The sequence below is a fragment of the Lontra canadensis genome, unplaced genomic scaffold, assembly GCF_010015895.1.
Source record: "Lontra canadensis isolate GAN:19392208 unplaced genomic scaffold, GSC_riverotter_1.0 scaffold232, whole genome shotgun sequence".
NCBI classification, from domain to species: domain Eukaryota; kingdom Metazoa; phylum Chordata; class Mammalia; order Carnivora; family Mustelidae; genus Lontra; species Lontra canadensis.
The window spans coordinates 166,134-190,583 of record NW_022631226.1 but is presented as its reverse complement, the minus strand read 5'-3'; the positions used below and the strand labels follow the sequence as shown (position 1 = coordinate 190,583).

Sequence of the window (24,450 nt, the reverse complement as noted above, 5' to 3'; positions counted from 1 at the left end):
TGTGTAATCTTTGGTTAAAGTGGGAGAGAGCGCTTTTGGGTAGTCGGGTTTTCTTTTCTAGTTTTCCCAGGACTTTGCAGTGGGGCGGAGTTGGTGGGGAGGGAGGGTAAAGGAGACGCCCGACACGCTGTTGCTAGCTTGGCCCCGCCCCTTGCGTGCCGGGCCCCGCCCCTCACGCTGCCGGCAGCTCGCGCCGCCGCAGTCCGCCTCCGCCCAGCGCGCCTGGAGCTCCTGCGCCTTCCGCGGCCCGCGCTCCAGCCACCGGCGCGGTTAGCCACGTGGACCGACTCCTGGCGCGCCGACCTCACGTGGTTCCAGCACCGGCTGGGGCTTGCTGCGCTTGCCGCTTCTCTGTGCTCGCCCCCGCCTCTGAGCTCCGTTCCCATGGCGGCCCTGATGTTGGAGGATGGGTCGGTCCTGCGGGGCCAGCCCTTTGGGGCCACTGTGTCGACTGCCGGGGAAGTGGGTAAGCAAGCTCGAGCCGGTTGCCGACCTCATCCCACTCTCTGCTGCCCCTCTCTGCCCAGCTTGCCCTGCCCAAACCCGCCATTTTCCCGCCTGCATACCCTCCTCCCACCCCCATTTGGTGCCCCTGTCCCCATCCCAGCTCCTTTCATCCCTCAAGGTCAAGGCAGCCACCGCTGGGGCATTGTCATCGCGCAGGGCAGTGTTGTGAAGGATGTCCTGCCCGAGCCCCAGCCCCAGCCCTGCCCGAGCCTCAGCCCTGCCTTTTTCTTGCAGTGTTTCAAACCGGCATGGTCGGCTACCCCGAGGCCCTCACTGACCCTTCCTACAAAGCACAAATCTTAGTGCTGACATATCCTCTGATCGGCAACTATGGCATCCCCACAGATGAAGTGGATGAGTTCGGTCTCAGTAAGGTAGCCACACCCAAATGCTTTCTCTACTTTCCTTTTCAAACCAATGATCGTTAACTATTAGTCAAGTGAAGACATTCACATTAAGTTAGGCATCCTGGAGAGAACAAAGATACACACACACACTTGAAGTGATAAGACAAATCCTACCCGGGGCTTGAAGTATCTTGAGAGGCACAGAACACTCGCTGGATGCCAAGCCAAAGAGTCTGGGCATTGGTAAGGAACCGGTGAAGATTTTTTAGCAGCAGAGTGGTGTGATGGGGGCAGTGCTTTAAGATTACATAGTGGGAAAGAGGGGCACCTGGCTGGCCCAGGCATTAAGCAGCTGCCTTCAGCTTAGGTCATGATCCGGGGTCCTGGAATCTAGCCCTGCATTGGGCTCCCTGCTCAGCAGGAGGCCTGCTTCTCCCTCTCCCACTCCCCCTGCTTGTGTTCCCTCTCCACTGTCCTTCTCTTTCAAATAAATAAATAAAATCTTTAAAAAAAAAAAAAAAAAGATTACATAGTGGGAAAGGGACTGGAAGCTAGGGTCACACCCTTCCCAGCGAGGGTGGGTCCCAGTTCATCTACCACACAGTCAGGCTGATACTTCCTTTCTTTTTTTTTTTTTTTTTAAGATTTTATTTATTTAACAGCACAAGCCAGGGGAGCAGCAGGCAGAGGGTAAGGGAGAAGCAGGTTTCCCGGGAGCAGGGTACCAGACATGAGGTTCCATCCCAGGACCCTAGGATCATGACCTGAGCCGAAGGTAGATGTCCAACAGATTGAGCCACCCAGGGACCCTGCTGATACTCTTTTTAAACCTATTTTCCTGACCTTGACTCATTTTTGCCACTTTTCAGTAGAGTTCTTATCTCTAGATAAGAAAACTCAGTTTCCTCCCACAGTGAGGTTCTACCTATTCTCTGGAATTTGGAAACTAAGTTGCACCAAGAGTTCAACTAATGAAAAAATTGACAGATTATTAGTGGAAACCACCCCAGCCTAGGTGCAGTATTCCTTGAAGTGCATTTTGTCCTGGTTTTCCAGGCTTAGTGAGCCTTTAATTCTTTAATTCACCCTAACTCTTAGGAGAGGAACGCTAGGTCCTGGAAGGGGCCATTCCTCATCACCAACCTATAAATAGACTACTTTCTTGTTTATAATGCAGTGTGGTGGTTAACATATGGTCCGTCTTCAGCTTTGTCAGCTGTAGACACACTGACAAAATAAGCATTTACAAACCTGCAAAACCGAGACAGTTAACAGGACCAGGATGAAAGTCCCCCGTGGATGCTTCTGTGACACATGTGCTATGAAGGCACCCATCCGTATACAGATGAGTTGGTGGGTTCTGCCACACTGTCCTCAGATGCCTGAGGAACACTCAACAGCCATCGTCTTTTAAACCTTCTACCACTAAACATACGTGACTTCAGTATGCCATCCCCTCCCTCATAGTTGACCCAGTTCTCTGTTTAGTTATTAAATGTTTATATACTGAGTAGCGAATTTGCATTAACTTTTTTTTTAATGATAATCCCCTACTAAGGGGGGAGGGGCATAATCATGCTTACTGTCCTACCTTGAACTTTTATTTAATAAAGCATTTGCATCTATCTTACATTCTGCTTTTCTCATACTCTGTAATTATAATCTTATTTACTTGCTTGTTGCTTTGTTAATTTTCAGGCTCTTTTTTTTTTTTAATTTATTTATTTGACAGAGAAAGAAGTCACAAGTTGGCAGAGCAGTAGGCAGAGAGAGAGGGGAAAGCAGGCTCTGCTGAGCAGAGAGCCCGATGCGGGGCTCAATCCCAGGACCCTGAGATCATGACCTGAGCCGAAGGCAGAGGCTTAACCCACTGAGCCACCCAGGCGCCCCAATTTTCAGGCTCCTTAAGTAGCAAATTAACATGGTGAAGACAGGACCTTGTCTTTTTGCACACTCACTGCTCCTCCCCCAACGTCTGTTACAATGCCTGGCACTAAGTGGGCACTCAGTAAATGTTTGTTTACTGCTACTATGTGTCAGGCTCCTTGTTCCTGAGGCCTTCATAGTTCCTGTGGTAGAGAGATCCAGAAACACATTTATATACAATGTAAATAGCAAGAAGTAAAGTGAGTCTAGGTGAATCCTAAGGAGGCACAGACTGCCCTGGATATCTGCACAGAAATGGGATTTGTAATCTCTGTTTTGGATAAAAGAAAAGGAAGGAAAGGAAAAGCTCATTCTCAGTTATTAATGGGGGCCTGGTGTTCAGCGTTTCATATGGGGAAAGACAAAAGCATGAGTTGCTTGTTGTGTTAAAGGACTGACCAGTCCTTTCAGTGTGGCTGAAGTGTAGGGCCCCTGTTGTACGATGGGAAAAGAAGATAGGAAGATATGTGGCCCTGGGCTCCTCACAGTCTCTTACTTCGGTTGACAGTGGTTTGAATCCTCGGGGATCCATGTGGCAGGACTGGTGGTGGGAGAGTGCTGCCCCACGCCCAGCCACTGGAGTGCCACCCGCACCCTACACCAGTGGCTACAGCAGCACGGGATCCCTGGCCTGCAAGGTATGGCGCATGCATGGTCATTTCTGGGCAGAGCCCAGGTACCTACATGGGAAGAAGAGAGGTCTTACGCACTTTTGGGCCTTGAGTCCGAGGTTGTGATAGAATGTATCAGATTTGGAAGGTTTACATTGGGGTTTGGGGGTTGGAGAAGGAACTGAGCTCTTGCTCCAATGGAAAATTTCAGACATACAAAAGGAGGATAATATAATGAACCCCCAGCCTCTGTAATCATTAACTCAGTACTAAATTTATTTCACCACTACGACTAGAACCCCCTCATTTTTTCGAAGCGGATCTCAAACATTGTATCATCTCATCCACAAATAATTCAGTGTCTGTGAAAAAAGCAATCAGGAATCCTTTTTAAAACAAAATCACAATAACATTGTATCTTTAAAAAAAGTAACAGTAATTTCTTAATATCAAAAATCTAGGCAACATTTATAATTTCTCTATTATCGAAATGATTTTTACCGCTTATTTGAATCTAGATCTCAGTAAGATCTGTGTATTACGTTCAGTTGATATGTCCCTTTGATCAACGGAACCTTATAACCCATTTGACAAAAATAAGTGCGTTTTCCTTTAGAGCATCCCATAATCCGCGTTTTGTTGATTACGCTCGTGTAGTGTTGTTTAGCATATTCTTTGTCTCCCAGTATTATTTTCTGTAAACAAATCTAGAAGCCGTGGTTCAATTCAGATGTGATATTTTTAGCAAGAACACTTCATGGTAGTGTACTTCCATCAGGATGGCCCAGGATCTTGATGCCCCTAGAACAGCTGTGTATGACTCAGGGTTCTGGAATGCAGTGCTTCTGAAAGTCTAACCGCTCGCATGACTGAGTTGGGGGAGTGTGATCTCTGAGAGTGTGCTCTTTTGACAGGAGTGGATACTCGGGAGCTGACTAAGAAGTTGCGAGAGCAAGGGTCTCTGCTGGGGAAGCTGGTCCAGGATGGGACAGAGCCTTCAGCACTGCCATTCTTGGACCCAAATGCCCGCCCCCTGGTGCCAGAGGTCTCAATTAAGGTACTGAGGTAGAGTGGGAGAGTGGTGCAAGCTTGGGTAGTTTTATTATCACCATAACTGGGGTGATCGCTTGAGGGCAGATGAGCTGAGGCCTCAGGCAGGGGTTCGTGTGTGTGTGTCTGTCCTTACTGACCGCAGCTGCCAACTGTTGCCCTTTATTCCTCAGGCTCCACGGGTGTTCAATGCAGGGGGCACCCCTCGGATCCTTGCTTTGGATTGTGGCCTCAAGTATAATCAGATCCGATGTCTCTGTCAGCGTGGTGCTGAGGTCACGGTGGTACCGTGGGACCACGCCTTAGACAACCAGGGTGAGTAGCTGGAGTGTGTACAGGGCTTCAGGCAGGCAGCATGGGTGGAAGATCTGTCCCTTGGTCTAGTTGCTCTAAGTTGCAGGGAAGGAGACAGAGATCAGGGCTTTTGCTCTGATGGTAAGGGCTGCGAGTGTGTCTCTCTGGTTGGACGACTGGTTTTGACATCATCTTTTCTGCCCCCCTCCAGAGTATAAGGGTGTCTTCCTGAGTAATGGCCCTGGTGACCCCGCCTCCTATCCCAGTGTGGTATCCACACTAAGCCGTGTCTTATCTGAGCCTAATCCCCGACCTGTCTTCGGGATCTGTCTGGGACACCAGCTGTTGGCCTTAGCCATTGGGGCCAAGACATACAAGATGAGGTGGGACTTGTGGGAAGAGGAAGGCCCGCACTACTGACGTGAGCGGTGGGAGTCTGGGGATGGGAATAGAGTTGGTGTTGGTTAGTGTTGAAACAGGAGCAGGGGTCGGTTGAGGGTGCTGAGTATAACAGAAGCTGGGTTCGGTAGAGTGGTGAAGGGTGGGGGGCGGGGGTTGAAAAGGGCCAGTGACTCAGTGTGCTTCCATCTCCAGATATGGGAACCGAGGCCATAATCAGCCATGCTTGCTGGTGGGGTCTGGGCGCTGCTTTCTGACATCCCAGAACCACGGGTTTGCTGTGGAAACAGACTCACTGCCAGCAGGCTGGCTTCCTCTCTTTACCAACGCCAATGATCGTTCCAACGAAGGCATCGTACACGACAGCCTGCCGTTCTTCAGGTGAGTCTGGGCGATTCCAGCAGGGTGACTGACTATCTACAGCGTGGAAGCCCCAGGGTCTTGAAGAGAAAAAAGTAAAGCACGGCACTGGGCCCCATCATCTATCCTGTTACCTGCCCCCAAGACTGCCAATTCCAAGCCAGGGATGATGGCGGGTTCCGTGACCCCATCTCTTCAACACGTGTCCTCTCTTCAACAGTGTTCAGTTTCACCCAGAGCACCAAGCTGGTCCTTCAGACATGGAGTTACTTTTTGATATCTTTCTGGAAACTGTGAAAGAAGCCACAGCTGGGAACCCTGGGGGCCAGACAGGTAAGCACCTGAGTAGATCCAGGTTGTGGAGAACTAAGAACAGGGTTGGCTCTGGGACGGGCATAAGATGGACATGCCCCCAGGAAAGGGAGGTATGCTTGGTAGGTGAAGGGGATAGGATGGGAAAGCAACCAAGCCACGACGATTATTTATGCCTCTTCCGGGAAAACAAACTCAGGATCTTGAGTCCTAGGTTCTTGTCCTGCCTCTGCTACTCATTAGAGGGATGACTTGTTCTGGATTCTGCTGTAAAGCGAGGGGGTTGATGTAGATGATTTCTCAGCTCTCATTCAGCTTGAACGTTCTATGACTTTCTTGGCCTCCACAGTTCGAGAGCGGCTGGTTGAGCGCCTCTGTCCACCTGGAATTCCCAGCCCAGGCTCTGGACTTCCACCACCACGGAAGGTTCTGATCCTGGGCTCTGGGGGCCTCTCCATTGGCCAAGCTGGAGAGTTTGACTACTCAGGCTCTCAGGTAAAGCGTGTCTGTCCCTGTCCCTCTGGGTGTGTGATCCTCAGGAATGGGTAGTCTTGAGAGGGCCGAGGCGTGAACGTTGGTTGTAGGGAGGGAATGAACCAGGAGATCTGGGGAATGTGTGGAAAGGTGAGGTGCTGAGGAAAAGGAATTGGTTATTAGGGACTGAGAGCAGAGGGAGGGAGAGAAGAAGAGGGGGTCTAAGACCGTTGATAGTCTTGTTTTTGTGGGCGAGGCTGATAGGCCATTTTTGTCCCTCTAGGCGATTAAGGCCCTGAAGGAGGAAAACATCCAGACTTTGCTGATCAACCCCAACATCGCCACAGTGCAGACTTCCCAGGGGCTGGCTGACAAGGTCTATTTCCTTCCCATAACACCTCACTACGTAACCCAGGTATGACTGGGGTAAGGCTGGTCTGAGGAGGGGACCCACGTGGGTAGGGGGATCCTGTGGTCTTTTTGGGTCCTAAACTCCTTTGATCCTCTCCTATGGACCCCCAAGGTCCTAATGCTTATTATTCCTCTCCTCCCTCAGGTGATCCGTAATGAGCGCCCAGATGGCATCTTACTGACTTTTGGGGGCCAGACAGCTCTGAACTGTGGGGTGGAGCTGACAAAGGCCGGAGTGTTAGCTCGGTATGGGGTCCGTGTCCTGGGCACACCTGTGGAGACCATCGAACTGACAGAAGACCGGCGTGCCTTTGCCTCCAGGATGGCAGAGATCGGCGAGCACGTGGCCCCCAGTGAGGCGGCAAATTCTCTTGAACAGGTTCGAGGCTGGCTGTAGCACAGTGGAAGGATGTCATTGTCCTTGTATCTTATTTTCTCTGGGGCCAGGCACCCTCTGTGCAGCCAGCAGTCGAGGCCTGATCTGTTTGTTCATCTCTTCTGCTCCTTACAGGCCCAGGCAGCCGCCGAGCGGCTGGGGTATCCCGTGTTGGTGCGTGCTGCCTTTGCCCTCGGTGGCCTGGGCTCTGGCTTTGCCTCCAACAGGGAGGAGCTGTTTGCCCTTGTGGCCCCAGCTTTTGCCCATACAAGCCAAGTGCTGGTCGATAAGTCCCTGAAGGGATGGAAGGAGATTGAGTACGAGGTGGTGAGAGACGCCTATGGCAACTGTGTCACGGTGAGTAACGGTGGGGTGGGGCGGGGGTACTGTCGGCAGTATGAGGTCTGGTAAGAGCAGTGCCTGGTGCTCCGATCTGTGAGGATTCAGTGTCCCTGAGACCCACAGTGGGCTCTCACCAGAAGCAACAGGCCGTGGGATGCAGTCTCCTGTCTCTCTTGACTCCCTTTGGCAGTGCCCTCCATGGGACCTTCTTTCACAGGTGTGTAACATGGAGAATTTGGACCCACTGGGCATCCATACTGGTGAGTCCATAGTGGTGGCTCCAAGCCAGACGCTGAATGACCGGGAATACCAGCTACTACGGCAGACAGCCATCAAGGTGACCCAGCACCTTGGAATTGTTGGGGAGTGCAATGTGCAGTACGCCTTGAACCCCGAGTCTGAGCAGGTAAGACTCTAGGCCCTGGAGATGATGTTCTAGCTGGTAGACCCCCGTCCGTAATTTTGAGGACTTTTGACCCTGCAGACCTTGGAGTAGAAGTCAGGATTGCCTGGTAGGGTTGGACTGGGTTGGGGGTGGTGTTTTTGCTATCTCTCCCTTCAGAGAGGGCTTTGTTTTCTGGCCCTCCTGATAGCTCTCTTAGGTAGGCCTTCTGGGCCAGTTATCTGGTGACACTCTCTCTCTCTCTCTCTTTTTGCAGTATTACATCATTGAAGTGAATGCCAGGCTGTCTCGCAGCTCTGCCCTGGCCAGTAAGGCCACAGGCTATCCACTGGCCTATGTGGCAGCCAAACTAGCTTTGGGCATCCCTCTGCCTGAGCTCAGGTACGAGGGTGGGGAAAGATCAGACAGGGAGGGGAGCTGAAGAAAACATTCACGGGGCATGGATTATGGAAAGGACATTGGTCTGAATGTGTGGGGACAGAGCAAGCTGTCTGGCAGCTCACTGTTTACATCTCCCGCTCTGTCCTGGCACCTTCACCTGGTGGCTCCCAGGAACTCCGTGACAGGGGGAACAGCAGCCTTTGAACCCAGCCTGGATTACTGTGTGGTCAAGATCCCTCGGTGGGACCTCAGCAAGTTCCTCCGCGTCAGCACAAAGATCGGGAGCTGCATGAAGAGCGTTGGTGAGAGAGACATACCCCAGGAGACCCTTCCTCAGGTCACCCTTTGGGGTCCAAGCAGCCCTAAGAATCTAGAATGTCATAGAGTTAGTTCTCTGGCATAGCCTTTCAGATCCAGTGCTAGCAGCAGCTTAAGAACATGGTTTCTGAGAGCTCACAGGGACGTTTCAAACTTGGTAGTCCTCGTCAAGAGTGGGACTCAGAGGCATCTGGAATTCTGTGCCAGAAAACACATGCCACCTCCACTCCCCGGATGGTGGGCATGTCAGAATCTCTGGGAGGGTGTGTTAGCCATCAGACTAGCTCCTCTCTCCCGCTTGACAAATGAGTAAACAGGTGCCAACAGAAGGAAAGTGACATGGCTGAGGAGAGGGTAGAGCCAGGAATGGAAAGCTAGATCCAGTTGCTAGTTACACGAACCTCTGTCACACTCTTGTTTCCTGTCGGCGGTGAGAGCGGCTTCGTGAATCTCTACCCACGGCCTTGCGTTGCATTTTGCCCACGGCCTCATCACTAGGCTTTTAATACCAGTGACAGTTTGTTCTCTGTGCGAATTTGAGTACTGATGCTTCAGGGAAGTGAGGTCTGCTGTTCTGAGAACTGCCGTGGCAGCTGGTGTCCGCCCATCTCCTCCTCCAGGTGCTTTCTGCCATGGTCACCACGTTGGTTTTGGTTTTGGTTTTGTTTTAACACAACGTTTAAGATCAGAGTAGGACATCCGAGAACTTTTTCATAAAAACGAGGAAACGTAGCAGCGAACAACTGGGTGTAATAGTCAACATCCAAGCGGTGGTCGAATGTGTTGGAATTGAGTCACCATGCTTCCCTGTGGTGTCCCTTTAAGTCACTCTAGACTGTTCTGAAACATTTCAACCAAAGCAAGCATTTCACATACCACAGTGCTTCCAGCTAAGGATAAGAGCATTTCATTATGTTCCAAATTTCCATTAAGAGCAATAGTAGCCTTTAAACAGGCAAGTCTAAGGAAGCTCAGATATTATTTTGGAATTTTTAGAAATCATACAAGACTGCCAAGTTGTTCCTTCTGGAGATGAATTTTCTGTTACATGAAAATTATAATAAACATCGGATTGAAGCCATAATTAAGTTGTTGGTAAAGAGAAGTGGGCTGAAAATAGGAAAAAGATTGATTCCCAGATGAGACCTTTAAATGTTTTATGTCTGTTTAAGTGTCCTTAGAATGTGATCTTGGTAACTTTTTATAACATTTATTATATAAGTAAGATATATGAACCATTGAGAGATTAGCAAAGTAGTTGAACCACAAAAGAATAGTTGTCTATAATCATGTCACACACAGATTAATTTGGAGATAGATGTGTATATATATGAGTGATTCCAGAGTCTTCATAGGCATGCATGTATGAATGTGGAGGGTTTCTCTTTTGCCCCAGATCAACGCTTTTATAATATAAGCATATTATAAAGGAGTTGAATAAAATCACTTTATCATCCACTTCCCTAACACTACTATTAGCATTTTAGTGTTTTAAAATTCTTTTAAAGAAACAATTAGGATTGTAATTAGAAAAATATCATTGTTAAGAAATACTTGAAGATCCTAGGGTAAATTGTCAGAGGACGTTAAAAAACTTAATGGAAGAGGAGATTAATAAGCAAACCTGGAAGGTTTGTAGAGACGGGAGTTCCCTTTTATTAGTAAATAAAAATCTATTTAAAATGAGGTAACATTTTTGTTTGTGAGCAAAGATTGTTTAAAATAATTATACATATTTCTTAGAAGGTGGTAGACTTACTCTGTGTATTATGAATCACAAACTTCTGTGAAGCAAGTAATATTTATTAAGGGCATTATCTATTGCCCCTGCACTTCTGAAAATGTATCCTAAGGAGATAATCCAAAGCCCTAAAGACATCATAGCCTCACTTAGAAGGATAAACACTTCAAAGCTAGGTGTCCTTCCAGAAGTGAGCAGTTCAGTTACGGTAAATCATACAGGAATTAAACGGCTGGTAATAAGATCACACAGCAATGTGGGAACAAGCTTATGATGAGAGAAAAAGCAGGTTAGAAATTGTACATGTTCTATAACCATATATAAAACCTATTTGGAAAAAAAAGTCCAGGAAGAAATACTTCAAAATAAGCGTTGTAAACGTGATTATCTCTGGATGGATCCAAAGAGTAGTGGGTCATCTTCCTGTTACCAGACTGTCGAGAAGTTTGAAAGGATGGACAGATCCCAGACAGTGTCATCACCATTGGAATAAAGCAAATTAAGTGGATAACCGTCGGGGGTTGGGTCACTGTGATAAACTGTGATGTGTTCCGGTATCCCCATGTCCATTTTAGACATTTTGATTCCGGGGTCACTAAGAAACACAGGTCATGAAAATGCTAAGGGAAGGAACTTCCGTGGAAGATTCCTCAACAATGAGACACCGTACATACTACCACCGTGGGACTTGTCCCAAGAGACCTGACTAAATCGTAGAAATTCTGGGCAGCACCTCCTGCCTCCAGGCCCTCAGTCCTTACATCCTGTTCCTCCAGGTGAAGTCATGGGCATTGGGCGTTCTTTTGAGGAGGCCTTCCAGAAGGCTCTTCGGATGGTAGATGAGAACTGTGTGGGCTTTGACCACACGGTAAAGCCGGTCAGTGATATGGTAAGTGGTTCCCTTCCCCTGGCAGCACCCTGAAGTGGACCCCCTCTGCCCTCAGCCCACAGGCTTGTTACCGCTAAGAGCAGCAGCCGTTGCTGTTGCTGTGTTTCCACATGGCTGAGAATTTGCGGTTCATCCCAGTTCATCCCTTCTATCATTACATGAGGATGTATTCTTAAGCTCGTTTCCAGGGACAGTGAGAGGCCTCGAGAGCTCGCGGAGCTTGCTGGTAACGCTGGCTGCTCAGCCAGAAGGAGGCAGAGCCAAGATTTGCCTACAGGTTTTTGCCATCACAGAGCTTTGGCTCTTGTTCCTTTTCTGCAGCTTCCTCTCCTAAAACAGTGGCGCTGCTGCTTTCAGGCTTTCTGAGGCGCTGCAGATGGATTGGGACTGTTATGAGTAACATTTGGACACGTCCCTCTCCGCAGTCCTGCCGTATCCATCTGTCCGCCCTCCCCGTTAGGAGCTGGAGACGCCAACCGACAAGCGCATCTTCGTGGTGGCGGCAGCTCTGTGGGCCGGCTACTCGGTGGAGCGGCTCTACGCGCTCACACGCATCGACCGCTGGTTCCTGCACGGGATGAAGCGGATCGTGGCACACGCGCAGCTGCTGGAACAGCATCGTGGACGGCCTCTGCCCCCAGACCTGCTGCAGCAAGCCAAGCGCCTTGGCTTCTCGGACAAGCAGATTGCCCTTGCCGTTCTGAGGTCAGAGGTGGTGGTGAGGGCATGGGGCGGAGGATGTGGGGTCTTTGCACTATAGTGCATGGCACTCGGAGCTTTGGAGACTGCTGACCTTCGTCCCTGGGCTGTCTTCCTCTCCGTTCGCTGCCCAGGACTTCACTCGTCTACATAGTCCACCCTGCCACACCCCCCAGGGCCGTTTCTGACCCTTCTTCTCCTTCAGCACAGAGCTGGCCATTCGCAAGCTGCGGCAGGAACAGAGGATCTGCCCGGCGGTGAAACAGATCGACACGGTTGCGGCCGAGTGGCCAGCCCAGACCAACTATTTGTACCTGACCTACTGGGGCACCACCCATGACCTCACCTTCCGAACGCCTCATGTCCTGGTCCTTGGCTCTGGCGTCTACAGGATTGGCTCCAGCGTTGAGTTTGACTGGTGTGCCGTGGGCTGCATCCGGCAGCTCCGAAAGGTCCGAGAGCTGGTCTTTCATACTGTTCCCTTTACTGCTCCGTTCGGGTCCAGCCGTCGCCTCCTGCCCACACTTGACCCTGGCACTTTTGTTGACTGCTACACTTCCATCTGTCTTAGGGCTTTGGGAGGAGTAGGGTTAGGTGTGACAGGGAGCCCTCCCCTTAGGCCATCTTGGGCCTCACAGGGCATGTGTCTTTTCTCCAACACTTCGTACATACTTCTTTGATACTAACAGTGCTGGCCTTGCTTCCCTCCCAAGGCAGGTGTCCCTCACAGCCATTTCGGAGAAAGCTGAAGTATTATTAGAAGTAGGGGGTTTTGTGGTGCCTGGTGGTTCAGTGGGTTAAGCCTCTGCCTTCGGCTCAGGTCATGATCTCAGGGTCCTGGGATTGAGCCCCACATCAGACTCTCCACTTAGCAGGAAGCCTGCTTCCCCCTCTCTCTCTCTGCCTGCCTCTCTGCCTACTTGAGATCGCTCTCTCTCTCTCTCCCCCTCTGTGTCAAATAAATAAAATCTTTAAAAAAAGAAAAAAGAAGGAGGGGGTTTTGCCCTAGTTTTTCTCTGTTCTTCCTCCCACTTCCTAGCTAAATCTCATTTCCCTCTCTGTCACAGATGGGCTATAAGACCATCATGGTGAACTACAACCCAGAGACCGTCAGCACAGACTATGACATGTGTGACCGACTGTACTTTGATGAGATCTCTTTTGAGGTGAGAGGAATGAAGACCGCTCATTAGCCTGCGGGGCCAAGGTCACGTGGGAGTGTCTGGCTGACCCAAGATTCCTTGGAACTTGTGGGGTGTGAGGGGAAGTGGGTAGAGATTGAGGAGCAGTGAGCAGGAAGGCCCAGACCCCTGACCACCGACCACTCGCTCCTCCTCTTACACCAAGGTGGTGATGGACATCTATGAGCTAGAGAACCCCGAAGGCGTGATCCTCTCCATGGGCGGGCAGCTGCCCAACAACATGGCCATGGCCTTGCATCGGCAGCAGTGCCGAGTCCTGGGCACATCCCCTGAAGCCATCGACTCAGCTGAGAACCGTTTCAAGTTCTCCCGGCTCCTCGACACCATCGGTATCAGCCAGCCTCAGTGGAGGGAGCTCAGTGATCTAGAGGTGGGCTGGGGCCTGGTGGGGGGCTGGAAGCTGGAGGAGGTCAGGGGTGAGGGTGACCAACCCAGCTGTACCCTTAGTCTGCTCGCCAGTTCTGCCAGACAGTGGGGTACCCCTGTGTGGTGCGCCCCTCCTACGTGTTGAGCGGCGCCGCTATGAACGTGGCCTACACTGACGGAGACCTGGAACGTTTCCTGAGCAGCGCGGCAGCCGTCTCCAAGGAGCACCCTGTGGTCATCTCCAAGTTCATCCAGGAGGCCAAGGTAGGGCCACAGACAAGTCTATAAGGTTTCCAGCCTTTGGTGGAAACTCCCCTCTCTGGTCCTGCAACACTTTGTAGTCAAATGGTGGACCGGGAAGGAGGGTTGTTAAAGGAAGGGAGCCTCCTAAGGCAAGTGGGAGAAGAAAATGGCCCACTGCCCTATATTGCCTTGCCCTCGCCTCCCCACTAGGAGATCGACGTGGACGCTGTGGCCCGTGATGGTGTGGTGGCAGCCATTGCCATCTCTGAGCACGTGGAGAATGCAGGTGTGCATTCGGGTGATGCCACGCTGGTGACCCCACCACAAGACATCACTGCCAAAACCCTAGAGCGGATTAAAGCCATCGTGCATGCTGTGGGCCAGGAGCTGCAGGTCACGGGACCCTTCAATCTGCAGCTCATTGCCAAGGTAGTAAGAGTGGACTGAAGGAAGGGACTAGCACCCCCTCATTCTGTGGGGCCGCAGGGCCAGCAAGGCTCATTGTCTTCTGCCCTCATCTGAGTAGTCTCAGAAGCTGGAGGGAGGGGGTCCTAGTCAGGGTTTGTGACAGTTAGTTATTCCAGACTGGTTACCCACAGAGTGGTAAGTTAGGGGGAGAGTCAAGGTCAGTGGAGTAGCATCAACAAGCCCAGCGTGCCGCAGGCCTGATCGATCCCCTCTCTGCCCCAGGACGACCAGCTGAAAGTCATCGAATGCAACGTGCGTGTCTCTCGCTCCTTCCCTTTCGTCTCCAAGACACTAGGTGTGGACCTAGTAGCATTGGCCACACGGGTCATCATGGGGGAAGAAGTGGAACCTGTGGGGCTCATGACAGGCACCGGAGTCGTGGGCGTAAAGGTATGGAGCATTGAAACCTTGAGGTTAGAAGTCAGAAGCAAGGAGGCACATAGTGGGAGAGCGTTCATTGACCGCACCCATGATAGGTCAGTCAGCACATAAACCCGAGCAGCTGTCGTGGGCACGGCACCACTGGGCCGTTAAGGGTGATAGGATGGTGTCTGTCCCTTAGGAGCTCACATTTGAGTGACGGGAGGCGAGGGAAATTGGGTCCGAAAACCTACTTCTGTTACAGTCTATGATAACCTACGTAGCAGAGATAAGAATAAGATGCCAGAGAATTTTTCAGAAAAGAGATGCCACTTCCAAAAGGGGCGACCTGGGAAGGCCTAGGAAGAGAGTTGGTATCTGAATTGGGTCTTGAAGGACAGTCCGAAAGTTTGATTTGCTGAGCTTACCTTGACGAAGTGTTCCAAGGCCAAGGAATAGGCCTTGTAGAAAGGACTAGCAGAATGGTGAGTGCTGTGAAATGTGTAAACCTGGCGATTCACAGACCTGTACTCCTGGGGATAAAAATACATTATGTGTTTATTTTTTAAAAATTTAAAAATTAAAAAAAAAAAAAAGAAGAAAGGACTAGCAGAGTGGAAACTGAGGGAAGAGCCAGAGTGTGTTCGGGAAGCAGGGGACTGACAGGCGGAGCAGCAGCGGGGAAGGCTGACCTTGCCTTTTGGATGAGGCCAAGGAGAAGGGGCCGTGGCTGCCACTCCTGGTAAGGAGAGTTGGGCCCCTTCTGCCTTGGCATCTCGCGTTCTGCTCCCTCAGGTCCCTCAGTTCTCGTTCTCACGCCTGGCGGGTGCCGACGTGGTGTTGGGCGTGGAGATGACCAGCACTGGGGAGGTGGCTGGCTTTGGGGAGAGCCGCTGCGAGGCCTACCTCAAGGCCATGCTAAGCACTGGCTTTAAGATCCCCAAGAAGAACATCTTGCTGACCATTGGCAGCTATAAGGTACAGACCCTGGGGGCACTGCCCAGAGAGGTTGGGGCAGATGGCCTTGGCTTTCTGGGCCTGGGCTGACTTGAAGTGGAAGAAGGGAGAGCCGCATCCTCTTCCTGCTTCTGCTTGGTGCAGAACAAAAGTGAGCTGCTCCCGACCGTGCGGCTGCTAGAGAGCCTGGGCTACAGCCTCTACGCCAGTCTGGGCACCGCCGATTTCTACACGGAGCACGGCGTCAAGGTACAGGAGCTCCCGCAGCCTACCCCACGTACCAGAGAATTCTTCTTTTCCCCTGCTTTTTCTGTCATTGTACAAGTCCTGTGTATTCCACGTAGAGCAAATAGAATATGCAGAAAAGCAAGGAAAAAGGTTTCTTACAGTTTCTTTGGCCATATTAACCTTTTTGGTGTATTTTCTTCCAGAATATTATTTCTGTACGTGCAGGTGTGGGCTCATACCACACAGGCCTTGGTAACTATAGAGTAGATGTCTTTCCTGTCAAGAAACATACTTTGCGGGACGCCTGGGTGGCTCAGTTGGTTAAGCGGCTGCCTTCAGCTCAGGTCATGATCCCAGCGTCCTGGGATCGAGTCCCACATCCGGCTCCTTGCTCAGCGGGGAGCCTGCTTCTCCCTCTGCCTCTGCCTACCACTCTGTCTGCCTGTGCTCATGCTCTCTCTCTCTCTCTCTAACTAATAAATAAATAAGATCTTTAAAAAAAAAAAAAAAAAAAAAAAAAGAAACATACTTTGCCAGTAGCAAATAGAGCAGCCCCGGTCTCCACCCCGTGGGTCCCCCAGTCTCCCCATGGGTTCCTAGGCCGCCTCCCCTCCCTTCAGGCTGTCTTTCCTGACTCCCGCCAGGCTCAGGTTAGCCCTTGGCCTTGTCTCTGGGCCACAGGTAACAGCTGTGGACTGGCACTTTGAGGAGGCAGTGGATGGTGAGTGCCCGCCGCAGCGAAGCATCTTGGAGCAGCTGGCTGAGAATCACTTCGAGCTGGTGATTAATCTGTCAATGCGCGGGGCCGGGGGCCGGCGTCTCTCTTCCTTTGTCACTAAGGGCTACCGCACCCGGCGCCTGGCCGCTGACTTCTCCGTGCCCCTCATCATCGATATCAAATGCACCAAACTGTTTGTGGAGGTGACTGGGGCCTGGGTGCTGGGAGGGCAACAATCAGTGTTAATGGGGCCGGAGGGAGAAGTGAGGCGTCTTGGGGTTGGGAGATCTCAGTATGAAGTAGGCCAATAACCAGCCTTTGCAGCTGCCCAGAGAGAGAAGGTGGGTAGAGAGGGGGAGTAGAACCTGGTTTATGGGGGAAACCCAGTCCCTACCTACAACTCCCGGGATTCCCTGAAATCAGCTGACTGCAGTTTTCACCTGCAGGCCCTGGGCCAGATTGGGCCTGCCCCTCCTTTGAAGGTGCACGTTGACTGTATGACTTCCCAAAAGCTTGTGCGGCTTCCTGGTGAGTGCATCTTTTGGCAGAACCTGGCTTCTGCACACTGGTAGCAGCCGGTATGGACCCTGTCTGGATGGCACAGAGCGTGGGGGCCAGCTTATCTCTCTCTGAGCTCTTTGCTCCCACGACCCACCGTGCCACCTCTCGCTCGTATCAGTTGCTGCTGCTTTTCCTGCCACCCCAGTTCACATGTTTGATGTCCTTCATGTCTCTGAACTGCCGTCTACTCTTGTCATGTCCATGTTCTCCCAGGATTGATTGACATCCATGTGCACCTGCGGGAGCCGGGGGGAACACACAAGGAGGACTTTGCCTCAGGCACCGCTGCTGCCCTGGCTGGGGGCGTCACCATGGTCTGCGCCATGCCTAATACCCGGCCCCCCATCATTGATGCGCCGGCCCTCGCCCTGGCCCAGAAGGTGAGCCCTGGCACTCCTGCTTCCTGGTGTCCCGGATGACCCTGCCTGCCTCCTGGATCCCTCTTTCTGCCCCTCGCAGAAGCCTAGGGGCCCAGGCCACTGGTGCCAGGCTGGCATGGGTGCCAGTAGGCCTTATCTCCTGTGTACCCTCTCCAGCTTGCAGAGGCTGGCGCCCGCTGTGACTTTGCCTTATTTCTCGGAGCCTCGTCAGAAAATGCAGGAACCCTGGGTGCTGTAGCCGGGTCTGCCGCTGGGCTGAAGCTCTACCTCAACGAGACCTTCTCTGAGCTTCGGCTGGACAGTGTGGCCCAATGGATGGAGGTAGGCAGTGGGCCCATGGGAGGAGGCAGCCAGCTGGTGCCTACCAGCTTGAGGACCCCACAGAGTGGGCTAACAGCAGTAAAGTGTCTAGAGCTCTAGGAGGGCTCTGGGCTCTGATGAGCTCAGACCAGGAAAGGCTCTGCACGCTCCTTGCTACATTCTTTCTGTCCCCAGCACTTTGAGACGTGGCCCTCCCACCTCCCCATTGTGGCCCACGCGGAGCGGCAGAGTGTGGCCGCCGTCCTCATGGTGGCCCAGCTTACCCAGCGCTCAGTGCACATATGTCACGTGGCCCGGAAGGAGGAGGTGAGAGTCCACCGGAGGTCCCAGGGCCCTTCCTGATGGGGGTCAGAGGGCACGGGGAGCGTGGAGCCACCACTCGGCCTGTCTGCCCCGTCCCTTTCCTAGAGGGGAAGCTGGAAGCAGAGACCTTGCTGGGCAGGGCGTGAGGGAGGCCTCCGCTAGATCTCCCCACTCTCCCCCCACCCAGATCCTACTGATTAAAGCTGCCAAGGCGCGGGGGCTGCCAGTCACCTGTGAGGTGGCCCCCCACCATCTGTTCCTGAGCCGCGATGACCTGCAGCGCCTGGGCTCGGGGAAGGGGGAGGTCCGGCCTGAGCTGGGCTCCCGCCAGGACGTGGAAGCCCTGTGGGAGAACATGGCTGTCATCGACTGCTTCGCCTCAGACCATGGTGAGAGGCCCCACAGTGGACTCGCTGCCCAGCAGGGCTCGGGCCCCAGCTCAGGGCCTCTGGGCTCTGCGGGGACTGGGCCTTGACCCGTGTAGCAGAGCACCTGGGCTGTAACGGGTGCTCCATAAATCCTTCCTGAAGGAACTGATGAGCAAATGAGTAAAATCGTAAATATGGGAAGGTGGGCGGAAGGTGCGGTCCCCCAGGGTGGCAGCCACCCCATGTACTTGTTTCCCACATAACCAACCCAAAGAGACGAGCGTCGGGGCTAGGGCAGCAGTGCGGTCCCGGTGGCCTGTGTGACTCCCCAGACAGGGAGGTGGTTGGGCCTGACAGTGCTGCTCTCTTCCCTCCCAGCCCCCCACACATTGGAGGAGAAGTGTGGGCCCCAGCCTCCCCCCGGCTTCCCGGGGCTGGAGACCATGCTGCCCCTGCTGCTCACGGCCGTCAGCGAGGGCCGGCTCAGTCTGGACGACCTGCTGCAGCGCCTGCACCACAACCCCCGCCGCATCTTCCACCTGCCCCCCCAGGAGGACACATACGTGGAGGTGCGGGCGCCCAGGCCCGGCGGGTGGGGTGGGGGTGGGGGGCTCTGCAGCGCGCGACTCTCGCTTGACCTGTGACTCTGGGCAGGTGGATCTGGAGCACGAGTGGACCATCCCCAGCCACATGCCCTTCTCCAAGGCTCACTGGACGCCCTTCGAAGGGCAGAAGGTGAAGGGCACTGTCCGCCGCGTGGTCCTACGAGGGGAGGTGGCCTATATCGACGGGCAGGTATGCTTATGGCTCGAGCCCCATCCTCAGTAGTGACTTCTATCCCACTGTCCTCCAGCCCAGCACCTCTCTGTGGTGCCACGACATCCCTGAGCTGCCGTGGACGGGGGTGGGCGCAGGTCCCCTGAGACGATTTTTCTTTTTGCCAGCTTCCATTCTTTTAGGGTCTCAGTCCGGCTCTTTGCCCCTGGCTTATTCACCCACTCCTGCCTTCTGTCCGCAGGTCCTGGTGCCCCCCGGCTATGGACAGGATGTACGCAAGTGGCCTCAGGGGGCTGTTCCCCAGCTCGCGCCTCCAGCCCCTGCCACCAGTGAGATAACCACGGTATCCGGCACTGGGGGAGTCTGTTGGGGGGTGCAGCCAGGGACAGGGCAAGCAACACAGGTGTTTTCATGGGTGGTTTGAGGGTAGAAGGCTCTGTACTCGACACTTAAGATTTCCACCACCTACCTCTTTGTTTACTGTAGAAGATGGAATCGACTCTCAGTTTAGGAGGTTACCTACCTAGGGGAAAGATAAACCTCTTATTAACCCAGCTGAAGGTTTATCTGGGGGCCTGTCATGGGGCCAGCACATGCTTCTAAAAGGTTAGTTAGTCTGTCTCTTTCTGTCAAGCACAGCATAGCAGAAGGACAAATCTGAGGGGAGGTGATGGAGAATGGGATCCATTCCATTTTCACAGTGGACAGTGAGTGGTTTGGCTTTTCTTGAGGAATGAACTTGAGGAGTTGGGTCAGTACTTTGCAAAATGCCCGTGTCTCTCCAGACACCTGAAAGGCCCCGCCGGGCTGTCCCAGGGCTTCCCGATGGCCGCTTCCACCTGCCACCCCGAATCCACCGAGCCTCCGATCCAGGTCTGCCAGGTAAGAGGGAGGTCCTGTGATGTGGAGGATGGGGCCACCTGGACTTAGAGATGTGGAGGGACAGGCTCCTCTTCCCCCACAGTGTCCCTGGTGGACACTTAAACCCTGTCCCTTTGGCCATCCCCTCATGCTAGTCTGACTTGCTCTACCCACCCTCCTCTGCCTGAATCAGCCTCACCAGCATGAGGTAGGCACCCCGCAGCTTCTCACAGCCCTTTCTTGTTGTGGGCAGCTGTGTTCCTCCGCCCGGGAGCTGGGATCCCACGGGGCAGCAGAACGTGGGGTAAATCCAGGTTGTTGGTTGGTGTGAGCCTGGCCGTTCCCCTTGCCTAGGATCCCTTCGCTGCCTGGGAGGGCCCTGGGAGGGCACCACTGCTCACACACAGCAGCCCCCGTGGGAAGTCACTTGTGTGTCCCCCGGGCTGCCGGTCCTTCTTGTTTTCCCCTAACCTGCTACAGCTGCTGTTGTGTGAGTTGGTTTAACACAGACACTGTGGTCCAGAGTGCAGGGGAAATGGGGGATCTTCACAAACCCTGGTTGCAGGCTTACATCTGTCCTGTTGCCCTGTTTGTAGCTGAGGAGCCAAAGGAGAAGTCCTCCCGGAAGACAGCTGAGCCAGGTGAGACTCCCCCGGAACACACGCTCACCTCGGGGACCTTTCTCAGCTGGCCTGTGTAGGAGGAGCCCTCTGACCCCCCTCTTCTGCCCCGTCCCTCACTGCAGAGCTGATGGGAACTCTTGATGGCACCTGCTACCCACCACCACCAGTACCTAGACAGGCGTCACCCCAGAACCTGGGGACCCCTGGCCTGCTGCACCCCCAGACCTCACCCCTGCTGCACTCATTAGTGGGTCAACATATCCTGTCTGTCCAGCAATTCACCAAGGATCAGGTGCCTGGGGGAGGGAGGATGGGGACATCCAGAGCTTTGAGAATCTGGGAAGTTGGGGCTAGGACCTCTGGGGACCACTGCCTTTCCAGCTGACGTGGGGGTCTTTCTTAGATGTCTCACCTGTTCAATGTGGCACACACGCTGCGTATGATGGTACAGAAGGAGCGGAGCCTCGACATACTCAAGGTCAGGGTCAGGGCTGTGGGCTGTGGGTCCAGGACCCTATCAGCAGGGCTATGCGGTGATTAGAAGGATCCCCCTCTCCTGCCATAGGTCCCTTCCTATGAGTCTAAACCCTCCACCATGAGTTACTCAGCCTTCTCTGCTCTGTAAGTTCTAGCTGCCCCAGGCCCCCAGACCTCCACATTTGCCCTCCTCTGACCAGTAGTTAGCTGACTGACAGGGTCCTGAGCACCATTGTATGAGCCTACTAATCTGGGCACTTGGTCTATGCAGACAGATTCATGGGATGGAACTGGGTATTTCCTTCTCCCCCAGATAATGAGTATCTCGTTCAGATACTCAGCAGTGGTTTTTTTGGAAGCGGAGCCTTTAGCTCAGTATGACACTCGGGGGAAAGTCAAGGTCAGGACAGGTCACGAGGAGGTTTGCAGGGAGGGGTTCTCTCAGTGCCCCTCCCATGTCAGTGGGGGAAGCAAGCCGCAGCCCGTGCTTTCCCCACGATGAGCACCCGTGTTTACATCAAATCTTGCGTTCCCGCCAGGGGAAGGTGATGGCCTCCATGTTCTACGAGGTGAGCACGCGGACCAGCAGCTCCTTTGCCGCAGCCATGGCCCGGCTGGGGGGTGCTGTGCTCAGCTTCTCGGAAGCCACATCTTCGGTCCAGAAGGGCGAGTCCCTGGCCGACTCTGTGCAGACCATGAGCTGCTACGCTGACGTGGTCGTGCTTCGGCATCCCCAGCCCGGAGCAGTGGAGGTGAGGCTCTCTGTGCACTGGGACAGGGTCGGTAGGATGGGTCCAGGGACGTGACTGCGAGGCTCTGCTTGGGCCGGACAGGGACGGGGACCCAGGAAGAGTGGGACTCGGCCGGGAGTGGGAGCCACCGAGTTGCAGAAGCCAAGGCTCTCCGTTCTTGTTCCCGTGTTCCCAGCTGGCTGCCAAGCACTGCCGGAGGCCAGTGATCAACGCGGGGGATGGGGTCGGAGAGCATCCCACCCAGGCTCTGCTGGACATCTTCACCATCCGGGAGGAGCTTGGGACTGTCAACGGCATGACGGTGAGGGTCGTGGCACGGCTTGGGGGCCCGCCTGGGGAAGCTCTGGAGCAGGGTCTGTCGGTAGGAAGGACCTTCTCTGTACCAGGACATGCTGCAGCAGGGAGGCCTCCATCCTGGTCCTGAGAGCAAAAGCTAGAAAACGGGGGTGCCGGTGCTTGGTCTGGGGGCCCTCCTGGTGATTAGGCTCCTCCCCTAGATCACGATGGTGGGGGACCTGAAGCATGGGCGCACCGTGCACTCTCTGGCCTGCCTGCTCACCCAGTACCGCGTCAGTCTGCGCTACGTGGCCCCCCCAAGCCTGCGCATGCCAGCCAACGTGCGGGCCTTTGTGGCGGCCCGCGGCACCAAGCAGGTGAGGCCCCGGGAGGCCGTGGGGCGCGCGGGCTGGGCAGCGAGAGCCCGGCGCTGCATTCACTCTGGCTCGGCCTCGCCCTCCAGGAGGAGTTCGAGAGCATTGAGGAAGCCCTGCCCGACACCGACGTGCTCTACATGACTCGAATCCAGAAAGAACGCTTCGACTCCAGCCAGGAGTATGAAGCTGTGAGTGCCACGGTTTGGGGAGGCCTGGAGCTGCGCGGCGTCCAGACTGGTGGCGGGGAAGGCAGGGCACCGGGAGCTTGACGGGGCCCCTCGTTCCTGAGAACTAAGTGCTGGAGTGGAGGGGACCTGGAGGATCGCAGGCTCGTGGCCGCATGGCCAGCCCAGTCCTGAGGCGCTGACGGGTTCCCTGTCTCACAGTGCTTTGGCCAGTTCATCCTCACCCCCCACATCATGACGCGGGCCAAGAAGAAGATGGTTGTGATGCATCCCATGCCTCGAGTCAATGAGATAAGGTGGCGCGGCTTCAGAATGGGGGCTGGCTGGGGGGGGGGGGGGCTGGTCCCGAACGGGCCATCGTGGGCTGTGTGCCAACCCTTTTCCTTCTCTTGCAGCGTGGAGGTGGACTCGGACCCCCGAGCAGCCTACTTCCGCCAGGCCGAGAACGGCATGTACATACGCATGGCTCTCTTAGCCACCGTGCTGGGCCGCTTCTAGGACTTGGCTCGTCAGATCCTTCTTGTCAGGCCCAGACGCCGGGCATGAAATCGGTGCCCCCTACGGGGGCAGCACACTTAGGAGATGCTCTGGGGCGTCCAGATAGCTCACGTGCTCACGGGCACCCCTGCAGACCAGGCACTGGACTGGACTGGAGTGCTCTAGCGTGGGGGTGGGGCCCCGTCTCCCTTTACGCACCGCACACCTGTAAAGTCATTTTTCTACTGACTAAATAAACAGCTGAGCTGCTTGTAAGGGCCTGCTTCCTTGCACGTATCCCCGCTTCGGCATAGGATGCTAAGTGTCATGGGCACAGCTTTCTTCTGGAAATTGAGGACAGTTCCCAAATCCAAGGGCGGCCTTGCTGGGCAGGCTCTCACTCTGGCTGCATATTCAGAGCCAGGGCTTTTTGGGGCCCGGGGGGTTTGCTGTTTTGTGGGTGCTCTGGGTCCTGCGCTGCCCCGATCCCTGTGCAGCCGCCTTTCCTCAGTTTGCACTCAAAATCCTGATGTGAGTGACGGGGTCCTGCCTGGTGAGCCCTTTACTCTTCTCCCCTCTTCTTTCAGTGGTTGAGGTGGCCATTGTGTCCTCAAAACCTGGCCTTGGAGTTCAGCGGCCATCACTGTTAGGAGCTCCTCCCACCTACTGGCCCTGGGAGCCTCTGGCTGACACTGGACTTTAGAAGAGCGCTTGGCTTGGCAACCCTGGGATTGGAGACGGGTGGAGTGGCTCATGTGTCTTTGCAGGTCAGGGTTTCCGTGGATCATACAAAGTATGTGAACTATTCCATTCCATCCCGTGAACTTTATTAGCATTAAAGAAATTTCTTGATCAGCAGACTTTCCTCACCACCCCCCACCCCCCAGTACAGAGCACCATGTGTACTGGGAGCACAAGAATGAACAAGATCATCTGAGGCCTCTTACTGGTAAGGCGTCCAGTCACTTCTACAGATTGGACAGCCACATGCCGGCTCAGGACGGTCCAGACCCCACCAGCGTCGTTCTGGAAGAAGCCGCTCTGTGCACAGAGCTGTGGGGATGGGAAAGAAGGAACTCTTTTTCTGAAGAACAATGTGAGCACAAACTTCCACGTAGTCTCATGTAATCTCATATCCGCTTTCTAACCATTTTACAGATGCAGACACTGGCTTGGAAAAGTCACTGGGTGGCTTACCCAAAGTCACATTAGCTAAGATTCATATACGGGACCGTTTGACTTCAAACCCATCTTTGTAGTAAAACAAAAAGGAAAACGTCATTTCAGGCTTTAAGGGGCATCCAGAACAAGGATGAGGGGAAAGCCACAC

The 24,450-nt window shown here is 53.8% G+C and overlaps 1 protein-coding gene across 3 annotated transcripts; it reads left to right on the top strand.

Moving 5' to 3' along the window:
* The first annotated feature begins 64 nt into the window (after positions 1–64).
* Positions 65–23,393, top strand: CAD (carbamoyl-phosphate synthetase 2, aspartate transcarbamylase, and dihydroorotase). 3 transcript variants are annotated; one of them, XM_032849544.1, is made up of 45 exons: positions 65–466; positions 742–881; positions 3,289–3,418; positions 4,306–4,448; positions 4,615–4,756; positions 4,947–5,118; positions 5,330–5,515; positions 5,715–5,827; positions 6,156–6,301; positions 6,564–6,695; positions 6,837–7,070; positions 7,203–7,424; positions 7,627–7,815; positions 8,069–8,193; positions 8,365–8,495; positions 11,029–11,141; positions 11,602–11,846; positions 12,046–12,292; positions 12,908–13,006; positions 13,188–13,412; positions 13,490–13,672; positions 13,862–14,080; positions 14,342–14,509; positions 15,275–15,457; positions 15,581–15,685; positions 16,346–16,585; positions 16,829–16,910; positions 17,157–17,323; positions 17,480–17,644; positions 17,819–17,950; positions 18,135–18,336; positions 18,694–18,884; positions 18,970–19,110; positions 19,334–19,435; positions 19,878–19,974; positions 20,207–20,257; positions 20,550–20,594; positions 20,699–20,868; positions 20,980–21,054; positions 21,593–21,805; positions 21,981–22,106; positions 22,303–22,458; positions 22,545–22,646; positions 22,845–22,939; positions 23,039–23,393. In XM_032849544.1, the coding sequence occupies exons 1-45, from the start codon at positions 385–387 to the stop codon at positions 23,139–23,141; spliced, it is 6,729 nt and encodes a 2,242-aa protein (XP_032705435.1). In that variant the 5' UTR covers positions 65–384; the 3' UTR covers positions 23,142–23,393. The 3 variants fall into 3 exon arrangements, with proteins under 3 accessions (XP_032705435.1, XP_032705436.1, XP_032705437.1); XM_032849545.1 differs by lacking the exon at positions 20,207–20,257; XM_032849546.1 differs by lacking the exons at positions 20,207–20,257; positions 20,550–20,594; positions 20,699–20,868; ... (5 more) ...; positions 22,845–22,939; positions 23,039–23,393 and adding an exon at positions 20,109–20,150.
* The last annotated feature ends 1,057 nt before the right edge of the window (positions 23,394–24,450 follow it).